The sequence below is a fragment of the Triturus cristatus genome, chromosome 1_2, assembly GCF_964204655.1.
Source record: "Triturus cristatus chromosome 1_2, aTriCri1.1, whole genome shotgun sequence".
NCBI classification, from domain to species: Eukaryota; Metazoa; Chordata; class Amphibia; order Caudata; family Salamandridae; genus Triturus; species Triturus cristatus.
In genome coordinates, this window is record NC_140580.1 from 400,376,085 (window position 1) to 400,396,019 (window position 19,935).

The 19,935-nt window shown below is 43.9% G+C and overlaps 1 protein-coding gene and 1 long non-coding RNA gene across 3 annotated transcripts in view; one reads left to right on the forward strand and one right to left on the reverse strand.

Moving 5' to 3' along the window:
- Positions 1-959: 959 nt before the first annotated feature.
- On the reverse strand, positions 960-19,575 carry LOC146867418 (uncharacterized). Its single transcript, XR_014961557.1, has 3 exons — positions 19,399-19,575; positions 13,200-13,300; positions 960-1,094 (listed from the first exon to the last, which is right to left on the reverse strand). It is a non-coding gene; the product is annotated as an uncharacterized LOC146867418 (long non-coding RNA).
- The window catches only part of PTEN (phosphatase and tensin homolog), a 231,178-nt gene continuing 230,229 nt past the window's right edge, over positions 18,987-19,935 (forward strand). The window contains exon 1 of one of the 2 annotated variants that reach the window (XM_085605587.1): positions 18,987-19,400. In XM_085605587.1, the coding sequence (XP_085461713.1) occupies positions 19,322-19,400 (79 nt within the window). In that variant the 5' untranslated portion in view covers positions 18,987-19,321. The remainder of the gene's footprint in view (positions 19,401-19,935) is intronic. The other variant, XM_085605590.1, reaches the window with a different exon arrangement.

Genomic DNA, 19,935 nt, shown 5'->3' on the forward strand with positions numbered 1-19,935 from the left:
GCACCGATGCTTTTTCATTTGTACACTGCAGACATGGGCCGAGCACTGCACAGTGCTAATTTAGCTACCCCTAAGATTGGCCACATAAAGATCCAGCTGATGGAATATGCCGACGACCATGTTCTTTTGGACCACACCAAAATAGGTCTTCAAAAAGAACTTACTGTCCTCTCTGAATATAACGCCCGAAAATTAGCTGGTCGCTAACCCAAGCAAGTCCAAAATTGTGATTTTTGGCCCCTACCCAAAATAAAACTGGCGAAGTGGATGTTGGGTCCCCTGATTTTGGACTGTGTACAAACCTATAACTACGTTTGGGCCTGGTTTAGCAAATCGGGTTGCCCATTGCCCCACCTCCACAAACTACGGCAGAAAGGAAAGATGGTCACCTATGCCCTCTGTAAACTATATGCCATCTTAAACAGTACAACAACTATGGCCATTCAAAGAGTATTGACGGCTAAGCTACTACCATCCCTTAACTACGCTCAACCGGTGATGGAGCAAGGACTCGTAGAAAAGAGACTTGCTTGAAGACAATCCTCTCATATAACTCATAAGGTCATACTAATTGTATATCGTATAATTAATATGCACTACAGAGAAGAAGCTGGCGTATGTGTCTTATTGACAAGTAACTTGAGTGAAATCTAAAATGGCTGCTAATGTGGGAAATTGTAATGCGCATGCATCAACTGCATCTGTCTGATGAGCTGTCGCTTGGAGGGAATTCTCTGCACCTGTGCAGAAGCTTCCAAAATGGTCGCTTGAAAGCTCACATGCTAAGCATCTGCTTTGCTGAAACTAAACAAAGATATTTTACTTATTGCTAATGCGGGGAGTACATTTATAAGTAAATGGGATTAGAGTAGAGATAGGTGGTATATAGTGAAATCATTTTATTTTGAAACTAATATACATTTTCTTGACTTTTCTTATTAGTTCTTTTTCTGGCCTCTGTAAAATACCGAAGTCCTTATCCCATGTAACCGTTACACATGCGCAGTCTAAAATGAGCCAGAAGCTGCGATGCAAATCCTTGAATGCCATCCAAGAAAGAAACAGCAGCATACCCTGGGAACCAGCATGATGTCCTGTGAAAGGAAGAGAAATTATTTTAAAATGTATACTTTGTGTTGATTAAAATGTGAATACGGGTGGGAATTAGGATTTTGAATAAAAAATTAAGGGGCGGGATCATTAGACAATGAACTAAAGAAATTATTGAAAATCTGACATGGTGTGATGATCATCCCCTATTGCCTGTCCAACGAGAGTTAGGAGTTCTATGAAATGGTACATGACTTTAGAAAGGTATAATTGAGGTAGTTTAGTTAGTTAGCAGCGCACAGAGAGACTGGAATGCTGCAGAGCTCGGGATGCTGTCGGAGTGACAAGCAAATGCTGATTGAAGAATCGTATTGCAGTCTTCAAATTAAGCCAATTAATTAGAAGAAGATCGCGGAAGAGTCGAGGAGGGAGATAAGCCAAATAATTAGAAGAAGATCGCGGAAGAATCAAGGAGGAAGATAGTGTCAGAGAGGGGTGCAACGCAGGCGTCGGATCTAGAAGAGGTCACCTTATCCTGTCCTGAAATCCTGTCCTGAATCCTGAAGCCTTTGTCTCCTGGCCCTTTCCCCGGGGAAACCGTTCCAGCTCCTTGGCCAAGGGGTTGGTTTTCACACCATTTAGGTAACTATTATTCTGAGTATTTAAAATTGTACTGCTCCCTCTATCCTCTCTTTTCTGAGTATCGTCTTTGAAAATCGTACTAATTTAACTTACCTTCTTTTGGTGACAGAGACCATACTGTACTTTGTGTTTGGCTCACGTGAATTTAATTTAGATAAAGCATTTAAAATTTTCCCGAGTCTGTGGTTATTTCATTGCAGAGAAAAGTAGATCTATTCATGTCATTTCACCATCAACTAGTTCAACAAATGGTCCATTGACCAGAGGAAAGAACTTTTTGATCTGTGATAGATTAGTTGAGAAATGACAGGTAACTAATCTTAGAAAGACAAATGTAAAAATTGACCTCAGCGGATTTTAACTGGCCTGTGTGTGAATGTGTGGGCCCAAGGTGAGTATATGATAATAGAGTATCTGATACTGGTTTACCGCTGGATCACAGGTATTTCCAGGGAAGTTCATGCAGGAAAAAATACATTGCACAGCGATTTTTTGTTTACCAGCCTGTACTACAAACCTCTTGATTCACCTGGAATTTGATCTTAAACAACAAAAAGTAGAAGAGCTGGCTGCCCAGTTGAAATACTTTTATCTAACAACTGCGGCTCTGGAGAACACCATGAAGTGCGTCATGAAATTAATTTTCCTACAACCTAGTAACCCTTGGTCTGCCTGCCTTGCTACAGCCAAAGATCTTCTGCAACTTGCCACAGAGAACTGGGACCCTAGCATAATCAACTAGGTACCATCAAAACAACAATAAAAAAGTAACTAAGCTTACGCTCTCGCAGTCCGGACATGGAATCCTTGGCAGCTAGAGATTTTCATGAACCCCAGAGTCTCCCTCACATACTGCTTAGCCACAAGCCCCCACATCATGCAGCCCGTGGGGAGACAAGCTTTACATCGGATCCTAGCAGCCAGACTACATCCGCTCCCTCTAAAAGAACTATATCCAGCTGGGAAAGTACGGCTGGGCATTACGGAGTGTCGCCTCTGCAATTACAAAAGAGAATCCCTGGAACACATCTTACTTTGCTGCTCGGCCCTGCGGCTAGTTCGCGGAATCCATCTCAGACCTATTCTTCTCCAACTGGGCACCTGCACAGCAAAGGAGGCTGTCCAACAGCTCTACACTCTGGACATTGCGAAGCATATGGCCAACTTTGGGAAATTTGTTTACCATACCGGTACAACATTGATAGACAAGTCTCCCCAGGCTGAGTACGGCAAACAGCCCGGCGGCCCCTAAACGTCAGGGTCATCGTCCCGGATGTCTGGCTATCACTGAACAACTGACTCACCTTGGGGCTCTTTCAGTCTCAAAACCCGTCCCTATGTCGCATGTTTTATTGAAAAATAAAAATAACTGATTTTAAGAACATCCCGCACATATATTTATTATTCAACCCACAAAAGTTTTTAACGTTGTATTTCGTAATGGTTTTAAGTAATCACACAAATAAAAGAATTCATTCATTCAATGGGAATACATAAAAAGTAGTGATCTTTGGGAAATATCCAAAGAAGAGGCTTACTAGATGGTGGCTGGGTCACTGAGGTTGAGATGTGTGCAACACTATAGTTATCTGGGAGCTTGGCTAAGCGAAACTGGGAAATCAACCCTGTGACTGAACAAAATAAAAAGCAAGGCAAGATTAATCACGTACACTGTGCAAATTAGATGCCACCTTCAACAGCCCAACAACCTCTACTATACGGAGGAAGGTGTCCTCCAAACTGCTCCCTGCGCTTAATTATGCCCAACAAGCATTTCCAGGCATGCTGGCAACTGCCCTAGGTAATATCCATTGCACAGCCTACAAGAAACTATTTCGATTTGATTGATTTACTTGCTTTATTCGGTATCCATCAATACCATAAAAGTACCAAACAAATATTTAAAACACAGACAGTAAACATTCTACCATTATTTTAAATAATTTAAAACAGTATATAACCTGTAAAAATACAAAACATCATAAAATGCAGGTAGAATAGACTAGCAATTTAATTTTTAGGAAAATTATCTGAGATAAAAGATCAGTGTAAGATCATGTGTAAGACGGCACGAGAGATGGGAGAGAAGTTTTGTGTCCCAAATCAGCAACCGGAGTCTATCGTTTTTCTTAATCTAGCAGCCATCCTTAAAAAAATTACAGTACAAAAAAGGGTGAGGGGCTCCTCAGACAATTTTAAAAATAGCAACGCCACCCTTGCTTGTTTGAACCTTAAGGACTTTAAAATATTCTTTAAAAACAACATCCTGGGATGAGCATAAAAGGGGCACAATAAAACAAAATGAAGCGTATCCTGCGGAGACTTATAGTCGCAGCCGCAGGGGCCCCTCAACTCAATCGATGATAAAAACCCAGATGGGCTCCCCAGTGTGTGATGCAATAGGTTCATCCTAAATCTAGTCATCAGGAATCTGTCATGGGCGTTGTAAATATACGCCAGGTATGGTTCCAGTTCTGGACTAGATTTGGCAAGCAGATGTGCTCTCACGGTTGGTTTAACCATTTCAATATCTTCCCTGGCAGACGCCCAGTGCTTTTCGAATGCCAACTTAATAAACTCCTTGTCCCGTTCTGCCAGCAAGTTTGGGTTATTATAATAATTCGCAAAACCCAGACCAGAGAGAGTTTCCTTTACAAATTTCAACCAGGGAATGTTATGCCCATGCTCCCTGTTAATGCAATCCGTTAGGATCTGCCTGCCTAAGGTTAGTTCATATGTTTATCCAACAGATTAGAGGCTTTAGTTGAATCTCGTCTCTGATGTAAGAGAGACCTAGCTCTTCGTGAATTGAGTAGGATGGGATACTCTGTGGGACTCTAAGTAACCTACGCAGGAACTTATTTTCTTCAGCCTGTATCCTTTTGGGGTCAATGAATCCCCATACCTCACTGCCATATAAAACAAATCCTTGCTAATGGCCCTATACAAATTCACGATTTGTTCTGGAGCCCATCGTCCCAGCCTGTGTGCGAATTTCAAGATTGCCCCAGAAGAGCTAGTAAGGGAACTGCATTTCTCATCTGAGAAATTATTGAACCTATTACGGGTGTCAAACACAATTCCCAAATAAGAAAATGCCTGCACTTTTTCTAGGGGGTGGGAGCCAATCCTAAAGATAAATTTCCTGCCTGGCCTCTTTCCCATCTCCATAATGAAAGATTTGGAGAGGTTAGCGGACAGCTCCAGGTTCTCCATGAAGGTAACAAAACCATCAAACAAATGCTGAAGGCCCCGCGCGGTGCGTGACAAAAGCACCGCGTCATCCGCATGAAGCAGGACCGGTATTTCTTTGTTACCTATCCTCGGGGCGTCCGCCCCTAATACCCCCAGGGCCTTGTCTAAGCCGTTGATATATAATGTAAATAGGAAAGGTGCCAGAATGCAGCCCTGTCTGACACCCCTGGAACAGGGAAAAGGATCCGAGGTGTCACCCTCCTCTTTGTACCGGACCCGGGCTGAAGTATACTGATGTAAAGTACATAGGATGTTAACCAATCCTGGATCCACACCCATATCCCCCAATAGCGCCCACAATTTGGTGCGATTAACCCGGTCAAAAGCCGCTGTCAAGTCCATGAATGCCAGGTACACCGTCTCTTTACTAGCGACGGTGTACTTGGCAGCCAGGAGATAAAGATTAAGGCATTGGTCAGTTGTTGAGCGGCCCGGCCTAAAGCCGTACTGGATGTCCGAGATGATGTCATGCTCATCCGCCCATTCCATTAGGCGGTTTAGTATTGCTCTCCCCATGACTTTCACTGAGACATCTATGAGGGAAATGGGTCTGTAGCATTGTGGGTTATCTTTATTGCCCTTTTTAAATATTGGGACAATTATCGCAGTGGACCATGAAGGGGGCATGCCTACCTCTACTGCTGAATTAATTACTCTTGCCAGGATGGGCGCCCACAAATCTACCTGAAAAATCAGGAGATCCGGGGGGATCCCATCCGGGCCTGGGGCCTTATTACGGGTCAGTCCCTCAATTCCTGCCTTTATCTCACCTAAGGTGAAAGGGATTTCCAAAGCTACCCCATCTCCTGCCCCGTCAGATAAGAGAGGAGTGCTTTGGCTTTCGTGATTGTAAAGACCTTTAAAATGCTCCACCCAGGCTTCCGGGAGGACATGACAAACTGGCTTAAGTGTGTTCTTGTCTTGGAAAAGTGGTTCATTCCCAATTTTCTAAAAAGCAGTCATGTCCCTAGCTTCTGCCGCTACTCTCAGGTTTTCCCATGCCTCATTCTGCAATAAAGTTTTACGTTGTTTCAGAGCCTGTTTGTATCTCCCCCTACACATAGACACCCTATTGTTGTCTTTGGGGACGATCTTCTGTGCTATTTTCAGATCTCTCAGGGCACTAGAGCAGTGCTGGTTAAACCACCTAGGAGTAACTTCTACTTCTTTTCTGCCTCTGCTTCTAAGCAGCCCATCTATGCAATGGGCAACTCCCTCAAATGCGGTAAGTAAGCCTCCCCCACAATGGCAGGGTCTAAGCACTTCCATATCTGCTGATTTTCCTCTGTCATTAGGGCCTTGTAGAATTTATCACACTTAATATTTGCCCATCTTAATCTTCTTCCCTGATCCGTGGTTTTAAAGGAGCCTCTAGTCTGTTTAGAGGGGGGGTGCTTGACTGGATCAGGGTCCTGTAAAGTCAGGGCCAGCGGGTTATGGTCACTAAAAAAGTCAATAATAGAGCCCCTTCCCTTCCCTTTAAAGGTTGGGGCAATGCCCGGCTCCCCAACTTCTCTTATCAAATCCAAAGTATGAGTCAGGGCATGGGTGCCCAGAATCTTACTTATCTCCAGTCCCTCCCTGGTATGTTCCATATGTAGTCCCGCTTCCCTTGGACATGAGGCCCACTCCCCCTTTCTATTAAGTAGATGGTTGCACAGGTGGCAATTAAAGTCACCCATCACCACCAGCTGCGCTCTACTTGCCCCGTTCAGTTCTATTCCTGTCAGCCTGTAATCCAGTTCTGCAAGGTTGGCCAATGTCTGTCCTCCATTAATGGCATTATAAAAATTTATAAAAATCAGTTTTAGACCCCTAGTTGTAAACTGTATACCATGAATGCAGACAGAATCCCAGGCTAAATTCTCCCATCTTCCCCTTATCCTCAAATCCACGTAAGTGATAAGACCCCCTTTTGCTTGCCCTGCCGAAGATCTTCGTGCAGGTTCAAAGTACATTTTATACCCTTCCATTGCTAGAATGGAAGAATCTACCTCCCATGATTCCTGCAGGCAAATGATGTTAAAACTCCTTATATAATCTAGCCAATCCTGATTTTTTAGCTTGCTAGACAGGCCCGCTATATTCCAGCAGATTATATTAAGGGTTCCTTGTCCTTCTATTAATGAAGGGTTGGGCCTTGAGACAGTAAGCCCCATTTGGGGTACCGCTCCTCTTGACCCATTGTTAGTCTTACTGGGAGATAGCTGTATTGGAGGCTGAGTTATCATGGTGGTTGGTTCCCCACCTAGTCCTCCAATAGCAGTAGCATGATGCGCATCCTCGTGGGCACCCCCTTGATCTATAAGTGGCCACTCTATTAGTCAATCTATGTCATATAAGGCAGAGACACCTACAGCCTCATGCATCAAGCCAAAATCCAGTCGGTAAAACACCGATTCGCTAATAGCTCCCGGTATTGAGTTACAAATACCCAATCCCAATGCATCAACCCAAAAGCAAAAATCGCTATTTAAGGAATCCTTAAATAGCGATTCCTTAAATAGCGATAGCATTTAAGGAATCCCAAATAGAGATTCCTTAATTTAAGGAATCTCAATTTGGGATTCCTTAAATGCAATGCATGAAAGTTAAAAAATTCGCGAATTCGCTAATAGGGGGAGCAAATTACCATGAAGATGAACTGCATGGTAATTTGCTAAAAGTTTGAAAAATGCACTTTTGTGCATTTTTCAAAGTTTCATGTTGCGCACACACATGCCCTTAGAGCATGTGTGTGTGCAACATATGTGCACATATCAATTTCAGGGGTGCAATAGGGTGTCATTTTGAAACCCTTGCACCCTTGAAATTGCATGAGCAATTTGCGAGAACCTACTGGTACTCGCTATTTGCTCATGCAATCTCCAATTCATTCCTATGGGCCTGGAGGCCCATAGGAATGATTGGGATGGCATTCCTTAATTGCTACTCGCAATTTGCTAGTAGCAATTAAGGAAAGTTAAGGAATCGCTATTTGAATAGCGATTCCTACATGCATAGCCTTTTGCTATTCCTTATTAGCGATTCCTTATTTTTCGCTAATAAGGAATCGCAAATGCCAATGTTGATGCATATGCCCCTTTGTAGGGGGGCATATCGATTAAACAACGGAACTAAATCCTCCCCCCCTATTCTCCTTGTCCTTAATTGCCTCGGATCTTCCCTGCTCTGGGCATACAATGAGTCTCGATAGAAGAAGCCCAGTGGGAGCATTCTGACCCTAGAAGCACTTTCTTCCTGATAGATACCCTTCTTTTGGTAATACAGCAGATCTCTTACCAACTCTGGATATTTAAAATTCAGTATAACGCAGTCTCCCGGGAACCCCTTCCTGCTTTTCCCAATCCATGACACTCTTCTCGCCATTAGAATGTGTCTATAATTGCTAATGCTGAAACCTACATTAGTGGCCAACCAATGAGCTGCTTTATTGATAAGGGCATGTGTGGACTCTTCCCTGCCTGCCGAGCATGCATGGATCCCTGTCAAAACCACTGTATAAGGGCTTGCATCTGGGGCTAAGTCTTTAAGTTTAGAAAGCTTTATTAAATATCATAATCCAAGTAAAACATCAGTACAAAAGAAAGACCAAGGCAATGTAATAGAACAATGGAAAAAAAAAACGAAATCGTACAATCTGAAAAAAGTGCCATAGAAAGATAGAGAATATACATATGTAAAAAGCATTTTAAGGTTTTGAGTAATGGGTAGGGAGGGTAGAGAAGAGAAGAGGAAAAAAGGAGGGGGAGGGGGGAAAAATGTAACCATTATACAAAATAAACATCATATAAGTGTAGAAGTTAATAGATGAATAAACATATTAGGAGAAGCTGTATCTATAACATGAACAAAAAAAAAAGAGAAATAAAAACAGCTATTTAAGGAACAGTTTGGGAAAGAAAATTGGTTAATGGCAACCATAACAAATCCTTTTTGATCAAAAGGGGTACAGTGTTGGCAAAAGCACGATCCATTCGGTGGTGATGACATAATAGATTCCACCATGCATTATATGAGATCTTGGAGGCATCTTTCCAATTGGTCGTAATTATCTGTAGAGTAATGGCTATATACAAGTCAATAAATTTACGAACATTAGCAGAAACATTCCATATAGGAGCCATACCACCTAAAAAGATATGAACAATCTCAAAAGTGTGGTCAGTAGCTAAGATATCGTTCAGTTTAGACCAAACACGGGACCAGAGGGATTTAACCAACGGGCAGTGAAAAAACATATGCAAAAAGTCACTATTCTCAGAGGGGCAAGACCAACATTTTTTAGAGTCAATCAATTTAAAGCTATATAAATCAGAAGGAGTAAAAAAAGTTTATTATAAAAAAAATACAGAGTCTGTGTGGTACTGGCAGAACGTGAAGCAGTGTGCAACTTTAACCATAAAGAGTTCCAAACTTGGAGAGGAAACTCTTGGGCTAGGTCCAATTCCCAGGAGAGTTCAAGCTTGGATTTAATTCTTGCTACAGGAGAACAAGAAAGTAACTTGTAAATAGCTGCAGCTTTAAGGGGAATAGAGAAGTATGGGAGGGGGAAAATGGTTGAGTCAGCAGTGGAAAGTGAAGCGCCCTGAGAAATAAAAAGATCTAAAGAGTTCTTGAGCAAGGGATACTGAGAGGAATGAACATTAGAGAGGTGAAAAGAATCTCGAATATCGGAAAAGTCGCGCAGGGAATTATTACTAAGTAAGGAATCGAAAGTAATGATGCCTTTATCTATCCATTCTTTCCAAAAAAGTGCTCTGTGATTAATCACAATGGATTTGTTGTACCAAATTGGGATTGAGGAATGGAATTCCAACTGCGAAAGGGAAGAGCGAAAGACAGAGAGGGCGAGTTCCTTAGAGTGTCTAAAGATAGGAGTAAGAAAACGTTGTGGAGGATGAGATAACCGGGTAGCCGTAACGAATGAAAAAGGCGAGAGCTGGGCAAGTTCTATAGCGCTCCAGGCTGTTAGAGGGGGGTCAGACAAGTCAGATAGAAAAGGCCAAATCTGTTTCAGAGTAAAAGCTGAGTGAAACCGAACAATATTGGGGAAATTCACTCCACCCAGATCTTTAGGTTGTTGAAGACGAGAGAGAGAAATCCTTGCCTTACGTTTATTCCATAAAAAGGAGGTAAAAATACGGTTTATAGTTTTAAAAAAATAGAGTGGAAGGGAGATTGGAAGCATTGAAAGGTAAAAATTGACTATAGGGAGGAGCATCATTTTAATAGTGGCGAGCCTCCCCCACCAGGATAAAAAAAGGGGGGACCAACGTTCTATAAGGGAAGAGAGTTTTTTAACAATATCCTTCTGATTAAGCTTTATCGTATCTCTAATGGTGCTGGCATACAGAATACCTAGACATTTAATATTACCTGAGTTCCATTCAAAACCCGAACCCTGAAACATATGAGGAAGGCAAAATTTATTAAGTGGCAAAACCTCAGATTTATCTATATTAAGTTTATACCCAGAAACCAGAGAGTACTCTTGTAACAGAGAAAAGAGTGCGGGCAAAGAGGTGGACGGGTTAGAAATATAAAGCAAAATATCGTCAGCATAGGCCGTAAACTTAATATCCATGTTTTGAAATTTGAAGCCAGCATACAATGATGAACGGCGAATTTTTTCTAAAAAGGGCTCCAGCGCAAGAATGAAAAGAAGAGGAGAGAGAGGACAACCCTGTCTAGTGCCTCTATGCAAAGAAAAATAAGAAGATTGAGACCCGTTAACCCAGATAGAGGTGGAGGGAGCGGAATATAGTAACTTAACATAACGAATAAAGGGAGGACTAAAGCCATGCCAACGCAAAGCACCAAACATAAAATCCCAACAGACTCTATCGAACGCTTTCTCAGCATCTAAGGTAATGGCAGCGATTGGGGAGTCCATCTTCGAGGCCAGGTGAATAATGTTAAGGAAGGTTCTCGAGTTGTCAGTGATGGATCTACCTTTAACAAACCCAGATTGATAGATGTTGATAAGATCAGGGATAACTTTGTTAATACGAGAGGCCAAAACTTTAGCATAAATTTTACAGTCCGTATTAATCAAGGAGATGGGTCGATAATTTTTGCAGAGGGAGGGATCTTTATCTTTTTTAGGGATTAAGCATAGCATAGCCTGAGTAAAAGAACCTTGAGACCTCCCTTGAGCCACAAAGGAAGTAATCAAAGAAAATAAATGGGGTAAAAGGATATCCTTAAAATGGAGATAAAAACGAACCGTGAAACCATCTGGGCCCGGGGTTTTATATTTGGGAAGAAGAGTAATAGCATTAAGTAGCTCCTTTTCTGAAGGAGGAACGTCGAGTGAAGAGAGATCCACAGACCTATCCGAAGGCCAGGGGAGGGACTGGAAAAAGGAGTCTATTTGAGAAGGCGAGGGAACAGATTCGGGCGTATAAAGTGTAGAATAATATTGAACAAAACAGTCGAGAATTTTGTCATCAGTATGCTGAGGAACTCCATGCAAATCGGTAATAGTTATTATTTTAGATTTTTGTTTTTTAATTTTTAGATAGCGAGAGACTTACCAGCTTTATTGCACCCGCCATACATTTTGGAGTGAAAATTGAGGAGGGTGGTACTCGCAGAGTCCCAAGAGTGCTTGTTAAACTGCATTTTTGCTTTGATGAGGGAAGAGAGTGATTCTGAGGAATTAGTGGTGAAGTAGAGATGCTCTAGGTCTTTAATTTGTTTAAGAATTTGGGCCGACTTTGAAAGAGCTGCTTTCTTTTTTCGTGAGACAAAAGCAATAATAAAACCTCTGGCAGCAGCCTTGAAGGAGTCCCAAATAGAGTGAAAGTGAGGAGTGGAGTGAAGATTATTTATAAAAAAATCCTTTGCAAAAAATGTAAATTGCTCGACAAACTGTGAATCTAGGAGGAGCGAGTTATTGAAGCGCCACCGCCTAGAGGTGGGAGTAGGTGAGGGAAAGTCCAGATCAGTAATAACCGGAGCATGGTCAGATATAAGAATTGAGCCTATTTCTGAATTAGTCATAAATTGGAATGAATGCTGTGTGAGAAAAATATAGTCTATACGGGAATGTGAGGAGTGTACTGGAGAAAAAAAGGAAAATTCTAAGGTATCGGGATGGAAAAGTCTCCATGAGTCAATAAGACCTCTGGAGGAGATAGCATTAAAAAAGGACTTTTGCATTTTGTTGGGGACATATCTGGTGTGTGATTTGCGATCTAAAAATGGGTCCATTAGTTGGTTACAATCACCACCTACAATCAAATTATCACTCGCATGAGAGGATAGAAGTTCAGAGAAGTCCCTCCAAAAGGTCAAATCTACCCCGTTAGGGCCATAAACATTACAAAAGGAAAATTGTGTATTATTAACAGTAACGTCTAAGAATAGCCATCTACCACAAGTGTCATGGAATTCATTGTGCAATTGAACAGATAAAGACTTATGAAACAAATTTTTACCATTTGCTGCTGGAGAACAAAATGCCTCTCCAACCCATTGTCTACGCAACGACGATAAATCTTGAGAATTAAGGTGGGTCTCTTGTAACAGTGCAACATGACATTTCAACCTTGCTAAATGAGATAAGACACGTTGTTTTTTAACAGGGTTGCGAACTCCTTTAACATTCCAAGAAATGACACGAAGACCATTCATTTGTGTAAAGAAAGTAAGGATAAGCCGAAAGGAGTATGGAATTTAGGACAGGAAAGAGAAAGAGGAGCAAACTGAAAATAAAAATGAAATGCACAGGTGCCTGAATAAATAGTAAGGGACAGAAAAATTGAATCAGACAACAGCCGCAAATACGTTGGTGAAGATATAAAAGAGAAGAAGGACGAAGAAGTACCATGAACAGAAAAAGAGAAAAGGAAAATATGGTGTGTATCAGATAGTGAAGAGGTTGCCAGAAGAATAGAGATGACAGGAATAAAGAGGTATGAGGAATGGGAGGACAAACAGCAAAAAGAGGGAAAAAGCGAAAAGGAGAAGGGAAAGGATAGGGAGAAAGGTGCAGGGGTACAGAAACCCCCAAAAGGCATCAAAAGGAGGGTGGCAAAAAGCCAATAGACTTTAGCCACGGCAAACAATTGAACAAAACACATTACTGTGAGAGGGGGGCGACGAAGACCAAAACAGCCGCTCAAGAGAAGCATATAAGAGAACAAACCACCATAGAAGTATAAAAAGAAACTGATAGACAAAAGACTATAAATCGGAAAACGAGAACAATATAAAAATCAAATAGGACAAGCGAAGGAACTTACCAAACATCTAGGGAAAGAGACGGCAACAGAAGGGGTAGAAACTGTAAACAGCGGGATGGGACAAAAGGATGACCATGACAAGAACACCACAAAGGGGAATCCTGCAAAACAAAGGAAAAACAAGGAATGAGCACAAGAAGTACAGGAACTATCCAACTTCTAAGTAAACATTTAAGCAAAACAGGATAATCCTATACTTTTAAAAAGAAAGAGAAACAACTAGGATTTGCTCAGTTCCATAAGTTCTCCCTTGTGAGTATGAATAAACTTCCGCAGGTCAGCAGGATCCTCAAAGCTATAAGTTCTTTCCTTATAGGTCACTTTGAAAAAACAAGGGTGTATTAAACCATAGCGTGCGTTCATAGATCTCAAAGCCGGTCTGAGGTCCAAGAATTCCTTTCGGCGGGAAGCCGTAGGCTTGGAGACATCCTGAGTGAAAAAGACCTTGTGCCCAGACCAGATCATTTGCTTATGTTGCTTGGCGGCCTGGAGAATCATCATAAGATCTGAGTAGAGGAGGAAATATGCTATGATTCCACGAGGTTTAGATGCAGAAGATGCATTTCTTGGCCCCAGACGATGAGCACGTTGTATATTAAAATCTGAGGATTTCGGGAGGCCAACAATTTGAAGAACTTGGGATTTAAGGAATTGAATCATGTCCGACCCCTCTGATCCTTCAGGAATACCATAAATACGCAGGTTGTTGCGCCTATTGCGGTTTTCCAAATCTTCCGCCACTTTCTTGAGCTGGCCAACTTCTTTGGTGAGAGTGTCAACTTTGGTGACAACATCCTGTGCATCACTAATCCTCTGTTCCACCTCAGACAATCTCGTATCCATACTAGACCACTTATCATCTAACCTCTGAAGCGTGGCAACAGTGTCCGTGATAAAAGGACGAATAAGACGCAACTCCTCAATAATATCCTCAAGAGTGAGAGGCAGTGGAGATTTATTTGGGGAAGGTGGGTCCTTTTTGGTGCGTTTAACCGAAGGGTTGCTTGAGTCCTTCCTTCCCCCAGTAGAACCTCCGTGAGGCTTGGTAGAGTGTACGCCCTCCATACTGACAGTGCCGCAACCAATTATGGCAGAAATAAACAATGGCGGAATACAGGCAGGACCGCAGAAAAATTGCGTAGTCAGCAGCAAGAGGAGGAGTAGCAGACGATGATAGTATCAAGGTTTAACACAGCGGAGGGTATTGGGACACCTGAGACACAACTGGCTCCCTCTTAAATAATTACTAGAAGAGACAATCTGAGGAATCAACAGAAGCCACCAGAGAGACCAGGCGCCAACAGATAATTACTCAGAAAGAAGGCAAAAGGTGAGCTAACGCAGCCACCGCTGCAATACCACCAAAAAACATCAGGAACCTGGCTTAAAGATTCAGTGGCAGCGAAAAAATAGAAGAAAAACGCTGAAGAAAAAAACAAAATGGCGGCCGTTATCTGAGGGAAGCAGAAAGAATGCAATTATGGTAACGAAAAGACCGCATTTCGGTCAACAAAACTTGCCAAGGCAGTCCCTGCAATGTCCCAAAGCCGAATCCATGTTCAAAGCGGAGCTTCGTTGCCTGGAAGAGGTGCCTTCATGCTCGAATCGGCGTTTTTCGAGCGGAGCTTCTCACCCGGCGGCCATCTTAGATCGTCGCGCCGCGCGCTCCCCCCTGGGGCTAAGTCTAACACTGGCAATTCCTGAGTCTTAATTACCTTGTTCACTGCTGGAGGTGCTGAATCGGTCGACATGACCATTTCGACCATTTGTGCTTGGGACGCAGTGTCCCTGTTTGGTGCGACCTCTGGCCTCTGCCACCTTGGTTGGCCATTTTCTTTCCTTGTGCCTGGGTGGCCTCGAGCCTTGCTGCTGATACCTCTCATTCGAGAGTTGTTCCTTCGCGCCTCTTGTCTAGGTGTGGCCGGGTCCGTTACTTTATCAGTCGTCCCAGTACTGCCATCATTTAGCAATCCTATCTTGGGGTATGTGTTGGTCTCCGTGCCTCCGCTCTCTATCGGGCTGTGTCCCTTTTCTGTTACTGCCTCCGTCCCAACTTTTGTAATTAGCTGCGAAAGTTGCCCTTCTATCACGTTTAGCCTTTCTTGCAGGGGCCCCAGGTATACTAACAATAGGGATTCCAACTTAGTGATTAAATCTTTATTGCATCTCTCCGATTCTGCTATCTCACTACAATACGGACACCGTATTGATAGTGTAGAAGCCCTTTCTACCATGACCCCCTTCCTTCTCACTCCTCCTCCCTGACCTGATTTTTTCGATGCGTATGAACCCCCTTTCCTTATACTCTTGGCTGGGGCCTTCGTCTCTCTTATAGGATTATTATCAGTATTAATAACGGTGCCCTTTGCCTGCAAAGCCTTTTTTGAGAGGGTGACCACCTCCCCTCTGGACCCTGGAGTATTTTTTTCCACTAACTACCGAGTGGGCATAATATCCTCCGCATCCCCTTGCCCTAAAAAATCAGATGTCAAGGAAATTTGGTCTGGTGTTACTCCCCCCTCCTGTGAGGGAATAATTGACTGATCGTAGGTATTATCGTCTATCTCCAGTATGAATGGTTGTGGAGCCCACCCTGTTATTAGCGGAGCGGCATGTATTGTAGCCTTAGTGCTAACCTTTTTTCCCCTAGTGCTTTGCCCCGGGACAGGCCCTGTAAGAGGGGATGAGCATCTGGCAATGGGGCCCATAGATGATCTCTTTTGTTCAATAAGCTTGTCCAGGGAGAGCCTTTTTTCAGTTAACTGAATTTCATGGTTTAAAAGAGACTCCGCCCTCACTATAAAAGCATCCAAGGTACCTCTTACCCCTCCCCCCGCCATCCTGCTTATCTCCTTCTGGGCACTCATATCACGACTAGTCACAACAATCTCCTATAGATATCACAATCAGGTTGTCACCGAAGAATCTTGTATGGCGAGGAGCCGGGTTCTACACCTTTGGAGGGCGGAAGATTTTGTCACAATTCTTCACACCCTCCACCTTGCGACCTTCTACACAAGTATCAGATTAAGTCCGTGTCCGTGTCCGAATGTCCCAAAGTCCCCCACTAATTTCAGGTATCCTGACGATTTCCTCCTTTCTACTCTAGTTTGAGCGATCTGCAGTCACTGGCCAAACGAGAGATAAGGGGGTGGCCCAGCCCGGCCTCCTTTGGCCCCTGACGGCCACAGACGGCCCGCCCTTTGCCCGGGCTTAGCCCGGCGCTCGTCCGCGTGCGTCCCGTGGGACTGAGGTGACGGTTTGTTTTAACCGAGCTGTGGGCGGAAAGGGAGGGCTGCGGCAGTCTCACGTTGCCCCCAATGTCTCCTGGGGCCTGTAGTCACGCTGGACACGCTTGTCAGTGCACTCGCCCCTGCACCCTGGCGCTGCGTCTCCCGCGAAACGGGAGGCGCGAGGTCTTCTTCTGCCGGTGCGGGCGGAAATGGAGGGCTGCGGCAGTCTCACGTTGCCCCCAATGTCTCCTGGGGCCTGTACCCTGGCGCTGCGTCAACACCCAAAGGACACAAGAAACACCTTGATGAAGCTGGAATTCGGGCTAGTGCAACAAAACCTTGGAAATTTGGCAACCCTGGTAAAATATTATTTCCAGGCAATGGCTGCCCCGGGTTTTATATTCATAGGCTACTTATTAGCACACCAACAAAACTTTAATTATTGCTAGGATAAAAGCAGCTTGGTTTTCTATATGAGTATGAGGCAATGGTTCAAGAGATGTACAGACTAATAGCGTGTTTCATTTGAAAGAAATCCTTTTCTAGACATTTCATGTTTAGAAATTAAACTATAAAATCCTAAAAATATGAACCCATAGTCAAAGGCTTCCTTAATTGTGTAGTGTTTAAATGATTACTTATAGAGTTAAATGTTTTCGTGCATTTTTTAGACTGGCAGATGTCGATTTTTTTTACTTCGATGTCTCCCTGTGTCCTTACCTTTGTCCCCTGTACCTGGATTCAAACTCTTACAGATCCCATTGGCTGCAACGCCTTTTATTTTGCTCCGTGAATTAAAAATGTGAATCAAGTGGATTTTACCTGGGATCTTGCTTTTTACTGTTTCCTCGCATGCCATTTGTTCACAAAATTACAGACCTAAAAGTATGTAGTCGGTTGAAAGAGCAGAATGACTTATAAAATTGTAGTCATGGAATTTTATGACTTCAATGCCAAAAAGTTAAGTGACGCTCTAGACTTAGAGAAGCCTTTTACAGCTAAGTAACTGGATCGCTGTCACTCTAAACTTGTCATAGAATGTCTGCTTCGTAGCCTGAGCGACCTCAACAGACTCCTACTACTCCACTCCTGACCTAGACAAGTCTACCTTCCTAGCCTGAGCCCCCATGGCAAGTGTCCACCATACACACACTGATGTGGAAGTCTGCCTCCTTACTCTGGGTCTCTTTGCTAAACAACTACTTCTTCATTCCTGACTGAGGTGATTGTTAGCCTGTTGATTGATTTTTTACCATTGAGTGGCTTTAGTGCCACTTTGATCTGCTTCCTTCTGATACCATGGCTTGTCTTCCTCTTGTGGTTGTCACTCCCCTGAAGCATAGCCTATTTCCCCTCCTATGACTTGTGTCCTGCTGTTCACATTCAGGAGCTACTTTTACTTTAAGCAATCAATGAGAATGCATGTGTTTTCCAGCTCCCTCTCGTGTGCTTCCCTCCACAAAGCTCTTACCCTCGAGCACTTGGTGTTTCTCTCTTCTCGCTCCATTTGTCTTGTTGTTCTGGTCAATATTTCCTTCTTTCCAGTTTTTTTTAAATTAATAATTCCCCCGTCCACTCCCCTTTGCTTCCCCTCGCCGCCTAGTCCACTATCGCGGTGTATTTTTATTTTTTCCCTTTTTTTGGAGTGCTAGCTTTTCCCATTTGCTGCTAGCCACTCCACATTCAGAAATACCCTTTTGTGAAAGTGAATATATTCTATGTATTTACCCCTCCAAGTGGTAGCTGGTATCAGGAAATAAAAAAATACAAAAATGGTGCCTGTGTCATTTTGTAGTCATTCGCATCTGTGGTGATGCATGCACACAGCTACTGAATGACACGACGTAGGAGCTCATCACGTCATTACATATTTTTTCTTCCACTGATACAAAGCCAATTCATAGGTCACAAGATTAAACATATTGGATTTGCTAATGCTTCTGTTGGGTTTACACTAAGGCACCTACGCACACTTGTCATGCATGTTATTAGCTAAAACATATATGTGAACAGACTCGATTCAAATAGGAGACTCGATTTTTCGAGCCAAAATGGCTCTATTTTAGGTATTTCCCACCTAAAATGTCCCCTTCTTTAATGTATCTCTATGGGGAAAATACATTTCCCCGATTTTTGTTTTCAAACGCGCTCCCATTTTCTATTGTAAAAACGTTGGCAGGTTTGATAACACAACAACATTTACAGGAAGCATGCGTTGGTAGGTGCTTAAGTTGGCCCATGTCACGTGTGGCACTCTCACACGTTTTATCTTACTACTTGGCAGCATTGTACACATACAGTCCCCAAAAAGACAGGACTATCTACACTGGTCACATGTGACATTGGACCACTTTGTAGCATTTTATAATGCATGCTTTGGGCAAGTGTTGGCCACGCCGCTAGAGGGAAAGAGAGTAAAAAGCGAACAGAATAGAGCTAGTGATAGCCCAAAAAAACGAGTAAACGGTGCGCTGCAGCCACTACCATTGCACACATCTGGACTTCTGCATACACCACGGCACTCCCACCATCTCTGGTAGCTTTGCACATGCGCACATATAGAACGTGTGACGTCAACACGTTACGTGGAACGTCAGGCGGCCCCTTCCTCTATACCCAGATTAGAGCTGCTCTCAGCCCCCGGGACAAGGTGCCACGGATCGTGCGCGCCCGGGAGAGGCTCTGGGTCCCCCCTCGGAGCCGCAACCCGGGAGCGTGGAGCGGGCGGCCGGGCGCGCGGTGCGGTCCCGGCGCGGGAGGCCAGGATTGCACCCCCAGAGCGGAGGAGGCCGCCCCCGCTCCCCACCCACTGCCACCCTGCAGAAGAGGCAGCAGCACCACCCCCCAACCCTATCCCTCCCGGCCTTCTCTCTCCCAGCCTTCCCCGACATGACCGCCAAACTCAAGGAGATAGTCAGCCGCAACAAGCGGCGGTACCAGGAGGACGGATTCGACCTGGACCTGACCTGTATCCTGCGCCCCAGTCTGACCCGTCCGCGCAACGCTGAGGACTCAGAGGGTGGGAAAGAGCTGGTGGGGAGCAGGCGCCCCCCGAGAGTCTGCATTGTGCGGGATTATAGACCACGGTATCGTGATGGACCGGAAGGGTAGGCCCCGCCTTCAGCCCCTGGTGACATGGGAGGGGCGACGACCCCTGACATCACAAGGGGATACCCCTGAAGTCTCTTTAGTCTCAGTAGGTAGTGGCAAAGGAAAGGACCCCCTCCCCCCATTTTATCTTGATAGTGGGTAGACACCCCTGTCAAATGAGGAGAGAACCCACCCCCACCCCCTTATAGTTTTTGCTGTCATAGGTTCGGCCCCACTACTTGTGGCATAAAATCGGATGATGTCCTCCTGCAGGCACCTAGATCTCGGAGAGGACTCCAGCCCTTTGTATGTAGACTTGGATGGTCCTTATACCATAGGATAACTTGACCATCGGTTCCTTGCATCATAGAATGCAATGCGCCCTGGTCCTTAGTGTCCTGAGAGAGAATGTA